Raw genomic sequence first — 14,503 nt, forward strand, 5'->3', positions numbered from 1 at the left:
CAAGGTAGCTATACAAGCCTACCTCAGGAAACAAGAAAAATCTCAACTAAACAATCTAACCTTACACCTAAAGGAACAAAAAAGAAAGAAGAACAAACAAAACCCAAAGTTAGCAGAAGGAAAGAAATCATCAAAATCAGAGCAGAAATAAATGAAATAGAAACAAAGAAAACAATAGCAAAGATCAATAAAACTAAAAGCTGGTTCTTTGTGAAGATAAACAAAATTCATAAACCATTAGCCAGACTCATCAAGAAAAAGAGGGAGAGGACTCAAATCAACAGAATTAGAAATGAAAACGGAGAAGTTACAAAAGACACCACAGAAATACAAAGCATCCTAGGAGACTACTACAAGCAACTCTATGCAATATAAATTGGACAACCTGGAAGAAATGGACAAATTCTTAGAAAGGTATAACCTTCCAAGACTGAACCAGGAAGAAATAGAAAATATGAACAGACCAATCACAAGTAATGAAATTGAAACTGGGATTAACAATCTTCCAACAAACAAAAGTCCAGGACCAGATGGCTTCACAGGTGAATTCTATCAAACATTTAGAGAAGAGTTAACACCCATCCTTCTCAAACTCTTCCAAAAATTGCAGAGGAAGAAACACTCCCACACTCACTCTATGAGGCCACCATCACCCTGATACCAAAACCAAACAAAGATACTACAAAAAAGAAAATTAGAGACCAATATCACTCATGAATATAGATGCAAAAACCCTCAACAAAATACTAGCAAACAGAATCCAACAACACATTAAATGGATCATACACCATGATCAAGTGGGATTTATCCCAGGGATGCAAGGATTCTTCAATATACACAAATCAATCAATGTGATACACCATATTAACAAACTGAAGGAGAAAAACCATATGATCATCTCAACAGATGCAGAGAAAGCTTTTGACAAAATTCAACACCCATTTATGATAAAAACTCTCCAGAAAGTGGGCATAGAGGCAACCTACCTCAACATAATAAAGGCCATATATGACAACCCACAGCAAACATCATTCTCAATGGTGAAAAACTGAAATCATTTCCTCTAAGATCAGGAACAAGACAAGGATGCCCACTCTCACCACTATTATTCAACATAGTTTTGGAAGTCCTAGCCATGGCAATTAGAGAAGTAAAAGAAATAAAAGTAATCCAAATTGGAAAAGAAGAAGTAAAGCTGTCACTGTTTGCAGATGACATGATACTATACATAGAGAATCCTAAAGATGCCACCAGAAAACTACTAGAGCTCATCAATGAATTTGGTAAAGTTGCAGGATACAAAATTAATGCACAGAAATCTCTTGCATTCCTATACACTAATGATGAAAAATCTGAAAGAGAAATTAAGGAAACACTCCCATTTACCATTGCAACACAAAGAATATAACCTATCTAGGTAGGTATAAACCTACCTAGGGAGACAAAAGACCTGTATGCAGAAAACTATAAGACACTGATGAAAGAAATTAAAGATGATACCAACAGATGGAGAGATATACCATGTTCTTGGATTGGAAGAATCAACATTGTGAAAATGACTATACTACCCAAAGCAGTCTACGGCTTCAATGCAATCCCTATCAAACTACCAATGGCATTTTTTACAGAACTAGAACAAAAAATCTTAAAATTTGTACGCAGACACAAAAGACCCCAAATAACCAAAGCAATCTTGAGGGAAAAAAAACGGAACTGGAGGAATCAGACTCCCTGACTTCAGACTATACTACAAAGCTACAGTAATCAAGACAATATGATACTGGCACAAAAACAGAAACAAAGATCAATGGAATAAGTCAGAAAGCCCAGAAATAAACCCATGCACCTATGGTCAACTAATCTATGACAATGGAGGCAAGGATCTACAATGGAGAAAAGACAGTCTCTTTAATAAGTGATTCTGGGAAAACTGGACAGCTACTTGTAAAAGAATGAAATTAGAACACTCCCTAACACCATATACAAAAATAAACTCAAAATTGATTAAAGACCTAAATATAAGACTGGACACTATAAAACTCTTAGAGGAAAACATAGTAAGAACACTCTTTGACATAAATCACAGCAAGATCTTTTTTGATCCACCTCCTAGAGTAATGGAAATAAAAACAAAAATAAACACATGGGACCGAATGAAACTTCAAAGCTTTTGCACAGCAAAGGAAACCATAAAGAAGACGAAAAGACAACCCTCAGAATGGGAGAAAATATTTGCAAACGATTCAACAGACAAAGGATTAATCTCCAAAACATATAAACAGCTCATACAACCCAAACCAAAAATGGGCAGAAGACCTAAATAGACATTTGTCCAGAGAAGACATACAGATGGCCAAGAAGCACATGAAAAGCTGCTCAAGATCACTAATTATTAGAGACGTGCAAATCAAAACTACAGTGAGGTATCACCTCACACCAGTTAGAATGGGCATCATCAGAAAATCTACAAACAACAAATGCTGGAGAGGGTGTGGAGAAAAGGGAACCCTCTTGTACTGTTGGTGGGAATGTAGATTGATACAGCCACTATGGAGAACAGTACGGAGGTTCCTTAAAAAACTAAAAATAGAATTACCATATGATCCAGCAATCCCACTATTGGGCATATACCCCGAGAATACCATAATTCAGAAAGACACATGCACCCCAATGTTCATTGCGGCACTATTTACAATAGCCAGGTCACGGAAGCAAAACCTAAGTGCCCATCGACAGACGAATGGATGAGGAAGATGTGGTACATATACACAATGGAGTATTACTCAGCCATAAAAAGGAATGAAATTGGGTCATTTGTTGAGACATGGATGGATCTAGAGACTGTCATACAAAGTAAGTAAGAAAGAGAAAAACAAATATTGTATATTAACGCATATATGTGGAACCTAGAAAAATGGTACAGATGAACTGGTTTTCAGGGCAGAAACTGAGACACAAACATATGGACACCAAGGGGGGAAAGCAGCAGTAGCGGGGTGGTGGTGGTGGGATGAATTGGGCGATTGGGATTGACATATATACACTAATGTGTATAAAATTGATAACTGATAAGAACCTGCTGCATAAAAAAAAAGTGATTAAATGTTAAAAAAAAAAAAAAAAAAGAGATCAACTAGTGACCCACACTGATGGGTTTAGCCAGGCTTTTATTTAAATTCTTGATTCTAGATGACTGTGACTCAATAGGCCAAGATGCCCACCTCCTTTGTTTCAATTTGGTCCTTAAAATAATTTTTCTCTTAGAATTAGGTATCACTTAGGGACCCACTATATTTAAAAGGAGCGTTCTCCTTTTAATGTCTCCCGACATTCACCTTGCTAGCTTTGAATTTCTGATTCTTCCTTGGCACCTGCCTCTCTTACTTGTTCTGGTTCAGGGTGGCCATTGGATAAGCGCCATTGTTTAAATGCCAACGTTGTTCCAACCCCCAGATGTGGCACCTGGGTCATTTGGTAAGGATGGCCCTCTCTGGCATGGTTCCAGGATCTTCCACACCTGGGGACTGGCCTCAAGCAGCGCCTCCGAGGCTTGCTCAAGAGGACCCAAGACATCCGGGAGCCTCTGCCACTTAAACTGGAGAGACCAGGCTGCGAATAAGCAGCACCCCTAGTGGGCCTCAGTGGGAAATCACCTGTGCAGCACTTGGGAGGGACGGAGCCACCCTGGCCTCCTGGCCACCCCAAGCATACGGATCCATATGCTCTGAGGAACTGGGCTTCTAGCTGGCTGGTGAAGATCAACAGTTTGAGATGCTCAGTGCACTCCTCATGGAGAAGCCTCCTCTCTTCCCAGAAGCCTTTGCATGGAGACCAGAGGACTCTGTGCACTTGACAGATGATACCTGTTAGCACCTACTGTCAGATGTACAGACGGCACCTTGTCTACACAGGCACAGACGTGACATGGGACAGCCCAGACACTCATTGTGGTCCAAGCCAGTGCTTTGGAATCACGAAACCAGTCCAGAGAGGGCCCAGGAGAGAAGCGAGCAACTGTGATGAGCCCCGGCTGTGCCTAGAAGAAAAAAAGATGACCCCAGAGGCCTCATCATGGTCTCCCCCTCTGTGCCTTTACACACGGTCTCAAGGACTGGGGAGGTCACAACATCGCTTGCACCCGAGAAAGCCAAGGGTTCGGCCCATGTTCCTTGAACCTGGAGAAAAACTACCTCGACCAGCCTGTGTTGGTTTACAGAAGAATCGGTGGGAAGAATGGAGAAGATAAATTGTCTGCCTCCCAGCCACCGTGACTCCTATGACCCCGAGGACAGGGAGACGCGCGCAAGCATCTCGGAGCTTCCTGCTCCACGGGCCATGAACATTCGCTGGTGACAGAAAGGGGAAGTGTGTCGCTCTGGGAGGAGGGATGCTGGTGGCCTTTAGTGATCTCCAGATTGCAGTTCATAAGCACCACGGTGCTCACACAAACAAACCCAGTGTCAGGGAAGATTTTCCTGGAGACCAGAGAAAAGCTGAAGCCATAGTTGGGTGCCTAAGTCGGCCCTGAAGATCAAACTCTGCCTACCTGCCTGGAGACAGAGGATTAAGTAATTAGGTGATATTTATAAAGTGTGGAAACAATAGGCGGGCCCTGGCATCTGTTAACAATATCAGCTCAACGGGTCCCAAGCCATAACGTGGTTCTGCCTGGGAGCCTCCTGACACCAGCGCCTGCGCTTCCCTTTCTCTGCTTTTAGGAGTGGTGGAGTGGTTGGGAAACGTGGCTGTTCTTTGGGACGGCGAGGAAAGCCCTCTCTCCATGGTGCTTTGATACCAACACTTCCATCCAAGTGGCTTATAGTCAAATGGATTTGGAAGATGGCTTCCCAAATCCTAGGAGGCTCTCTGATTTCAGGTACTGGGAGTGGTGTGGAATCCTACTCCAAGTGCCTAGTTTCGCTCCTCCCATTAGAGCACCTAGCATGGGCTAGATCATAAATGCCTCAACTGTGCCAACTCTTGTAGCAAGAATCGTTTTTACTCCTGGCCACCTGGCATGTGTGGGTTAGCTTCATCCATCCATCCATCCATCCATCCAACCATCCATCCATCATCATTCCCTCCAGTCCAATACTTACTAAGGCGCCAACAGTGAGCACTGTACCCTCTCTCCAACAAAAAAAGAAAAAACAAAACAAAACAGTTTTACCCTTTATGAGCTTACAAGGTAGTGGGGGAGTTAGGTATTAGGAAAAAAAATACATAAATGAATATAAAATTCCAACGCTGAGAAGGCTACAAAATAAAGGTACTGGTGCCCTGACAGTATCTGGGCCAAGGCAGCCAGGAAACTTCAGGGGGAAGGACCACTGAGTTGAGCCTTGAAGGCTGACAAGGGATGGATGATGCACAGAGGTGAGGCCGGGGTCTTCCAGGGAAGAGGCTGCTGGAACTGCAGTGCGGCTGGTGGACTGAGGTGCAGGATACGAAGAAAAGTGAAGTGCAAGGCGGGGTTGGGGAGGGAGACAGGACATGTGGACCATGCTATGGGCCGTGGGATTCACTGGAAAGGCTTTAACTATTTGAGACAATCTGGCTTCGCATTTCTACCAGGAAGAGAATGTGGTCCCCTTGTTTTGAAATGTGTTCTCCAGTGATCATGTCACATGTAATAGGTTGTCCTGAAAGCTAATGCTGACCTACAGACAAGGAAGCACAATTATTTGCAGAGTACTTTCCATGTCCCAGGCTCTGTACTATTTGTTCTCGATACTGTCTCACTTAAAAGGCCACAAGCCAAGGAAGAGGATGTGATTATTAGCTCCATTTTACAGAAAGGAAACTGAGGCTTAAGATATTAACTAGAGCACAGATGTGCAGAAGCAAATGACTGGCGTGGAATTTGAGTCCAGGTTTGCTTGACTCCAAAGTCTAGATTCTTACCCATTGCCCCTTATACTGTCTCCCCATTCATTCATTTAATGAACAATGACCGTATACCTACTATATTTTAGGTACTGTGTTAGGTCCTGTTGACTCAAGGATGCACAGTATCCTTAGCCTAGGAGGCCCCAAACATCCACATCAAGTGGGTGCACTGACCCTCCCAGGGACTAACCCTGTGATCAAGACCTCAGTAACCTCTGCCCCGAGGACCCAAGATAACCTGCCAAAAGCAAGCCAAGCAGATAAAGACAGAGAGCAGTGATTCCTTTCAGGAAGATAAACTTGATCTTTAGGAAGAGCATCCAATTGCCTCAAGGACTTTTAAAGTGCCTTCATTCACAGAAAGATAATAATAAAACCGTGTTGCTCAAGCCCCCTGATGACATTTAAAACAGAGACCACCTCTTGTGGATTCATATGGAAGCTGGCAGTCCCTTGGAAAATAGAAAGAATCCTGTGTTTGGACAGAAGCGGATCTCAGTTCACGTCTCATCTCTACCACTTCCTGGCTGAGAGACTCTGGATGACCGACCACCTGTTCTCTCTGAATCTCAGACCACTCATCTGTTAAAGAGAAACGGCAACACTGCATTTCTCTCTCTGCTCACCCCCACCCATCCTGCATCCAAACTGTTAGTAAATCTCAGAGGCTCTGTTACAAAATCCATCCCCAATGGATCACTTCTACATCCACCAGGACCACCCTCATCCAGCCACTGTCATCCTGCCAGGAATATTTCCATCAGCCTCCTGCAAGTGTTACAGATTCCACCCCAGGTCCTCTGCAAACATTCTTCACATAACAGTCAGAGTGATGGGTCTAAAAACCTGTTCAGATGGTTCCATAGCCCTGCTTAGACTCCTCCAAAGGCCACTGTCATAAGAACACAGTCTTAACGCCTTACCAAGAAAAGTGTTCTGAGACTTCACTCTTGCGGGTTCCCGTGCCTCAGGGCCTTTGCAAAAGGACCTTTCCCTCTCAGAAGTTTGTAGGGCTGGCTCCTTATCCAGACCAACCCACCCTCTCTAGGGAAGCTCTCTTCCCCTTGGCCTCAGCATGTCTGCCACTCTTAGCACTCCGATTTGATCTTCAGAACAACACTGAAGAGCTTTATCACTGACCGCTTTCTTTCTTTCTTCCCCCTAAAACTTAAGCTCCATAAGAGACTCCTCTCCCTTGTTCAGCTTTATTTCTAGTGCCTGAAACTTGTTCATAGTAGATGCTCAACAAATATTTGACAAATGGAAAGTGCATCCTGGCAGAGGTTGTTCTGAGGATGAAATAAACCATATATGAACGGAAAAGGCTAGCATAGCACCCGGCCCATGAAAACCCCTACGTAGCCTTTTTAAGCATAGGTGGACCAGGCACAGCTCCTAGAGAAAGCTCTTCAATGTAGATGAAGATGCCTGACACGGGAAAAGAAACTCACTGGCTAGAACACATGAGCCCAAAGTAGTTAATGCTATGTTAAATGTCTATGAAATATCAACTTTATGTCAACCAATCAAAGGCAACTTACACCAACTCTCCATCTATTTACATAAAATTAGTCATCATGGGATATCTGAGCCTGTAAAAATGTTTGATAGAACATGGCATGACCTTTAAAAGCATGAGCACCCAGGATGTTGGAGAGTCTTACAAAAAAACAGCCCTACTTTTTGCTTGCTTTCTTAATCACCCCCAAGGTTAAAAATTAATAGCTAGTAATAGTTATTTTTAAAAGAAGGAGGTCAAAACCACTCCATGGCGGCTGCATTAAAAATGTGCTTTCCTTAGCACTTCTCTGTGTTGAAAGTTACTAAAAGTACCAAGCTAACTTTCTGGAAGAGTTTCTGGGAGGGCAGCTGCCTATAAAGGAATTAAATGTTCCATATCAGAGTTTCTTTTATTAAGATAAAGTAATTCAAGCTCATTAATGTGGGGAGTGAAAATGGTTAAGCTGAAAATAGAACAACATTAATATTTTCTCCCAAAATAGCAGAAAACCATGATTTCAATGTCAAACTGCTTTTAAAAGCAATCGTGGATTTACTTCTTTGTTTGCTAATTTGGGTGGAAAATGTGATGCTCTTTGTCGATGTGGTCTGATTTAAAATAGGCTAGTTATTTAGGCATTCTCACACACTGGTATATGCCCTTAAAAACTGCTTTTAACCAAGAACAGGAAGCAATCTTTAGCACTGAAAATGCAGCTAACAAAGAGATCCGTCCATCAGCAAAAACAAAAACCATTCTCAAAAACCATGTTGGCTTAGGGGACTGGAGAGGACAAAGGCCACCCACTGTCCTCTTCATTTCCTTTGCTTTTATTACATTATACAGTGTCACTTTAATTAAGCCATCAAATCAAATTATCAGATCAAGTGGTTTTGATTCCACTGTGGTTTGAACAGGTTTTGTTAAATTAATAAACCATATGTTTCATGTTGTTGGAAGGGAACTTATTTTTCTCTGTTCCCTGTTCCAAAAGTCTTCACAATAGACAGTATTCAGCACTTAATCACCGAAATGCTCTTCCACGTGCCGGGGATATGTTGCAGAATAACTAAAATGACAGCGCATTAAATCCAAAAGTCTGTCTAAGTTATTTACCGACAAAGGGCAGAGTGGTGAATTGGATGTCCCTCGAACAATCTACCAAGCCTAAATATTGTTTCCACTTACTGGAAACTAAAGCTTTATATTTTTTTACGGATGACATCCATTATAAATCTTTCTTCGGCAACAATATTAAGGTGACTTTACCCCCTTTCTTTTGGTGTCGTACGTGGCGATGCACCTCGTGCTTGGAACTGAATGGCTTTGATTCTGTTTTCTCTATTCTAGTATGTCTGATCATCCTGACAGAAGGGCAGGGTCGGGGCACATCAACTCAAGCATCCCCTGCTGTGCTGCTCAATGAACACTAGTCAGTGATCACAGCCAGGGGACAACGGAAGTGGGGCTCAGTCTACAGAGTTTCCACTTAGACTTCTGGAGTGGAAGATGAAGTGGTCTTAAGGTGGATTGGTCAGTGAATGGTTACCAAGTTAATAAACCTCTAATTGGTCCTAGGATCTTGTAGTGTCATGGAAAAGCAGAACCAACCAATGGACACTTTCACAGTCACGGCCGCTGTGAAAATACCTTCAAACAAGCCTCAGATGGGGTTCCACCATCTTCGTTTGAGCCGTTCCCTAGAGCAGGGGTCAGTACACTATGGTCCCCAGGCTAAATCTGGACTGCCACCTATTTTTACAAATAAAGTTTTATTAGAAGACATTTTCTATACCTACTTATTTATATATTGTCTACGGCTGCCTTCATGCTACAGTGTCAGAGCTGAGTAGTTGCAACAAGAGATCACATGACCCAATACATGGTCCTTAGCGAGCAAAGCTTACTGATGCCTGCCCTATGTAATTAATTAATTTTTCTTTCTCCTGTGACAGTAGCCCAATAAATGCACAGCTCTATGCTCAACATCATAGCTCTTAGGCACCAAAAGCTTCCAATAATGATCAGATAGAGAAAGCCAAGCAGACCGGGTTTGTTCTTTTTGAATCACCTGAAGATTACAGAATACCACCCTTCCTTTTCTAATATCTTTTTTGCATAAGCCTGGAGAAGAGAAAGGGACTCCTCTTTTATACTGGCTCTTTTCTACTCAGATCTGGAAGGTCAATAATCAAAGCACACCAGGCTGCCTGATGATTGCCAGCATCTGTGGCTGGCTTTCAGCCTTTGGTGCCATGGAATGACCTGAATTTTCTTGGGGAATACAAGGAGGAGCATTTGGTCATATGGACGATGGTTTTATGAAATTTAAAACAAATAGGAACATCATTTAAAAACAAATAGGGGGCTTCCCTGGTGGCGCAGTGGTTGAGAGTCTGCCTGCCAACGCGGGGCACACGGGTTTGTGCCTCAGTCCGGGAGGGTCCCACATGCCGCGGAGCGGCTGGGCCCGTGAGCCATGGCCGCTGAGCCTGCGCGTCCGGAGCCTGTGCTCCGTGACGGGAGAGGCCACAGCAGTGAGAGGCCCGCGCACCACAAAAAAACAAACAAACAAACAAAAAGATGCCGGTGAGGCTGACTCTACCACCAAGGGGCAGACTTCTTGAAAAGCAGAGTAAAGCCTAGAATAGATTAGGAAGGAAAACAAGGCACAAAGTTCAAAGGACATAATTTTATTTAGTTTAAATAAAGTTAAAGGTGACATAAATCCTCATATACCCAGAGGAATGTTTCCAAAGAAGCAATTGTTTTCCATCTCCTTTTAGAATGAAAAGAGCAGAACTGGAGTATAGGTTAGATCACAGAAAGAACTCAGTGGGGGTAACCCTGTTACGAGAATTGCAGGCCAGAGGAAGTCACAGAATTGTCTTAATAATTGGATCTGGGAGTTGGCATCTTTCAGGGAGGGACAGGAGGGAAGGAAATAGACTGAGTCAGTGATTCTCAATGTCCTTTCTGTCTCATTAAATCCCCTGAAAGCTGTAGGAAAGAGTCCTTCTCTGAGCCAACAGGGACACATTGAATCATTGTATTTAATGAGAGCAGGACAGTTTCTTTAAGAAGATACTATTTCATACCTAGTAGGCTGGCTAAAATAAAAAAGATGCGCAACAAGTGTTGGCGAGGATATGGAGAAATCAGAACCCTCCGAAAATGTTGATGGGAATGTACACTGGTACAGCTGCTTTGGGAAAAGTCTGGCAGTTCTTAAAAAATGTAAACAAAGAGTTGCCCTATGACTCAGCAATTCTACTCCTAGGTTTATATCGGCGAGAATTGAAAACACATGTCCACACAAAAATGTGAACACGAACGTTCACAGGAGCAATATTCGTAAGAGCCAGAAACTGGAATCTATCAATTGATAAATGGATAAGCAAAATGCGGTCTATCCAAACAATGATATCTTATTTGGCCATAAAATGGCATGGAATTCGATACATGCTTAAATATGGATGAATCTTGAAAAGATGATGCTAAATGAAAGGAGCCAGAGACAAAAAGCCATATTTTGTACAATTCCATTTATATGAACTCTCCGGAATAGGCAAATCCGTAGAGACAGAAAGTACGTTAGTGGTTGCCTAGAGCTGAGAAAGAAGGAGCGACAGGAGAAAAAGGAGTGACTGCTAATGAGTATGCAATTTCTTTTGGGGGGTGACAAAAATGTTCTGAAGTAGGTTGTAGTGATGAGTACACACTTTTGTGAATATAAAAAAACCACTGAAGTGTACACTCTAAAAGAATGGACTTTACGGTATGTGAATTAACTCTCAATAAAGCTGCTATTGAGAAAAACAAATAGCGATACTATTTAGCAAAAAAAAAGAAATGAGCTACTGATGCATGCTACAACATGTATAAGTCTTAAAGTCCTATGTCAAGTGGAAGATAAAAGCAAATCAGAGGTGGCCTGGAATTGAGGTTAGGAGAAAGAACTGACTGCAGATGGGCATGAAGGAACTTATTGGGATGATGAAAGTGTTCTCAAAGTGGATGTGGTGATGGCTGCACAACTATCAATTTATTGAAAATTATTAAATTGTACATTCACAACAACTGAACTTTATGGTATGTAAATTCGGCCATTAAAAAATATTAAAAAAATAGAAAACTATCTTACACTGCTGGCAGAAGTGTAAAGCGGTACATATAGTCATGTTGGGAAACTGTTCATCAGTATCTAACCAGATCTGAAAATATGTGTGTCCTCTAGGCTGTAGTCATTTTACTGCTGGGTGCATACCCAACAGAGATATGTCCACATGCTCATTAAAAGCCATATTCAAGAACTTTCATAATTACCAAAACATGGAAATAATCCATATATTCATGTACATTGAAATGGATAAATAAATTCAGGTGCTGTCATACAATGAAATTCAACCGTAAGAAAGAACAAACTACAACTGCGTGTAATAGCATAGATAACTCTCCAAGCCGGTGTAAAGCAAAAGAAGCAAGACACAAAAGAGGACTTACCGACTGATTCCATTTATATGCAATTGACCAGGAGGCAAGGCTAATTCATGGTCACAGTTACCCCTGGGAAAGGATAGTGTCTAGGAGTGAAGGAAAGCAAGTGCTTCTGGGAAGCAAATGATATCAGTTTGTTGATCTGGGTGTTTGTTACTCAAGTATATTCAGTTTGTGAAAATTAATCAAGTTGTGTGCATATTATGTGTGCACTTTTCTGTATGTGACACTCCAATAGTAGGTTTAAAAAAGAAAGAGGAGTGCATCTACATCTCTCTCTGTGTCTAGAAAGATCACAAAACATTTTAGTATTCACCTATCTTAAGAGTCAGCAATGGAGACGCCATGATCATTGTAACCTTGTAAAATGAAGAACCGATTCTCTCTATCTAAGGATGGGTCCATGGCTCTGCTCAAATTCAGAGAAAGCCCATTCAGTGGAAGATCCTGGCCACTCTGACAACTTAATGCAATGGAAACCAGTATCCTCTCCAACTTCCTTAGGTAAGAAGGGCTATGCATCCTCTCTGCACAGCTGATATATCATATGTTCAGTCCATTTATTAGGAAAGAACTTTGTAATTGTCGTAACGTCAGCAATTCTGAGCTACCAGATATTATACTCACTCGTGATATAAATTCCTCATCTGGGACTTCCCTGGTGGCGCAGTGGTTAAGAATCCGCCTGCCAATGCGGGGGACACGGATTCAATCCCTGGTCTGGGAAGATCCCACATGCCGTGGAGCAACTAAGACCATGCGCCACAACTACTGAAGCCCGCGCACCTAGAGCCTGTGAGCCACAACTACTGAGCCCACGTGCCACAACTACCGAAGCCCGTGAGCCGCAACAAGAGAAGCCACCGCAATGAGAAGCCCGCGTGCTGCGACCGAAGAGCAGCCCCCGCTCGCCACAGCAACAAAGACCCAATGCAGCCAAAAATAAAATAAATTAAAAAAAAAAAAGATGCCATGTGATGTCTGGTGGGGGTGGAGAGCTGGAGGGAGACTTCTTGGCTGGTATGGAAGTTAGTAAGAAAGCTGCAGATTGGGGTGTTGGGAGCAAGTCTGAGGTCCTGATGTTTGAGCTCAGAGACAAACACCTGATCATGACAAGGAAACAGTTAAAAAGTAAGACACCAAAAAGCTTTAAGACATCTAGTTAGGGTTGATGCTACAAAGTTAAATTACAGAGAGAAGGACTAATATGTTACTAGTCAAAAGGGCGATTCTGAAAGTATCTAACTGAAGTTATTCCCACAAATGCTTCTACTTATCATCCAGACAAGTCACTTTGAGCACAGAAATGTGCTTTTAACGGCACGTTCCAATTCTTGGCCGGTTCTGAACACCTTTTCATTTAAAGTAATTTATGATAAGGAATCTTCCTCTGGGCAAGGGCACTTAATCCAAATGTACCTTTAGAGGCTTCTGTCCCCAGTGGGTTTTCTAAGAAGTCTGTCATGTCGTGGTTCCAGGCATCACGGACGGCAGACTTGGACACCACCCTGTCGTTCAGGACCTGCTGTGGCCGAAAGTTATTTCTCAGATACTCCACTGACTTGACGTGGTCTTGCTGCTCCGTGGTGAAGATGGAATAAAAAGCCTCGAGCTGAACAGAGAACCAGAGAAAAGGAGAAAAAAGAACATCGGTTAGAAAGCTATGGGGTCCAAAGCCAATAGGGGTGACAAGAACACAAGATGGCAGGAAGTGCCCGACAAAGCCGTGTGGGACAAGCCAGCAGGACCCAGGCTTCCTGCTGGAATCACTGCCAATGGGCCTATTTGGCTGCGGTTTCTGTCCTGCCAACTAACCAGGAAAACACTTCACTTGAGGGTATACAGAACTTTCGCAGTTTGTGTCTCAGACAAGAGGTCCAGCCTTTCTGCAGCAGCCTCACCGCCCCTCCGGCCCCCAGCAAGATCTTCAGTATTACAGGAAACAGCGTAGAGTTATAGTGAAACTGGCAGGTTCTAGAGCCAGACTTCCTGCGTGGGAATTCTGACTCCACGGCTCAAGCACTCTGTGACGCTGAGAAAGTTGCTTAACTTCTCTGAGCCTCAATTCTTCCTCAATAAAATGGTGAGAATTACAGCAGCATCGACCCGATAGGGTTTGGGTCAGCATTAAATGAGATCAACCACGTACAGTGTTTCAAACAGTTCCTAAAGCATAAGAGCTCAGTAAATCTTTGCGATTTAATTCTTACTAAGCATCTTCCTACACACTAGGGATCCAGTTCAGCAGTTGCTGTCACAAAGTTGCCAAACCCGTGGCGTGCAGGTTAAACTGCCCAAGTTCAACATTTACCAGATGGGTAATCAGAGCCAAAGTATTCAAGCTTTCTGTAACTCAAGTTTCCTCATCTGTAAAACAGATACGAGTTCTGCCTATCTTAAGGTTGTTGAAAAGATTAAAATCTATGTGGCAGCCAGTAAGCCCTTAGTAAAGATTAGCTGCTATCATCATTACTATTATTAGGAAACATTTCCCATAAGACTACTGTCCAAACTTTTATGGAAAAGCAAAGAAAAAAAAATCAGTACTCCAGGATCATATTTTTATTATCAAAAAGGATTCTTTGCAGCCTTCAACATTCTGCTTACTGGGGCGGG

At 42.5% G+C, this 14,503-nt stretch overlaps 1 protein-coding gene across 1 annotated transcript in view; it reads right to left on the minus strand.

Moving 5' to 3' along the window:
• The window catches only part of PTPRG (protein tyrosine phosphatase receptor type G), a 313,959-nt gene that overhangs the window by 124,077 nt on the left and 175,379 nt on the right, over positions 1 to 14,503 (minus strand). The window contains 1 exon segment of the mRNA XM_007454772.1: positions 13,307 to 13,499. Coding sequence (XP_007454834.1) covers positions 13,307 to 13,499 — 193 coding nt within the window.

The sequence above is a fragment of the Lipotes vexillifer genome, unplaced genomic scaffold, assembly GCF_000442215.2.
Source record: "Lipotes vexillifer unplaced genomic scaffold, Lipotes_vexillifer_v1.1 scaffold8, whole genome shotgun sequence".
Lineage (NCBI taxonomy): Eukaryota > Metazoa > Chordata > Mammalia > Artiodactyla > Lipotidae > Lipotes > Lipotes vexillifer.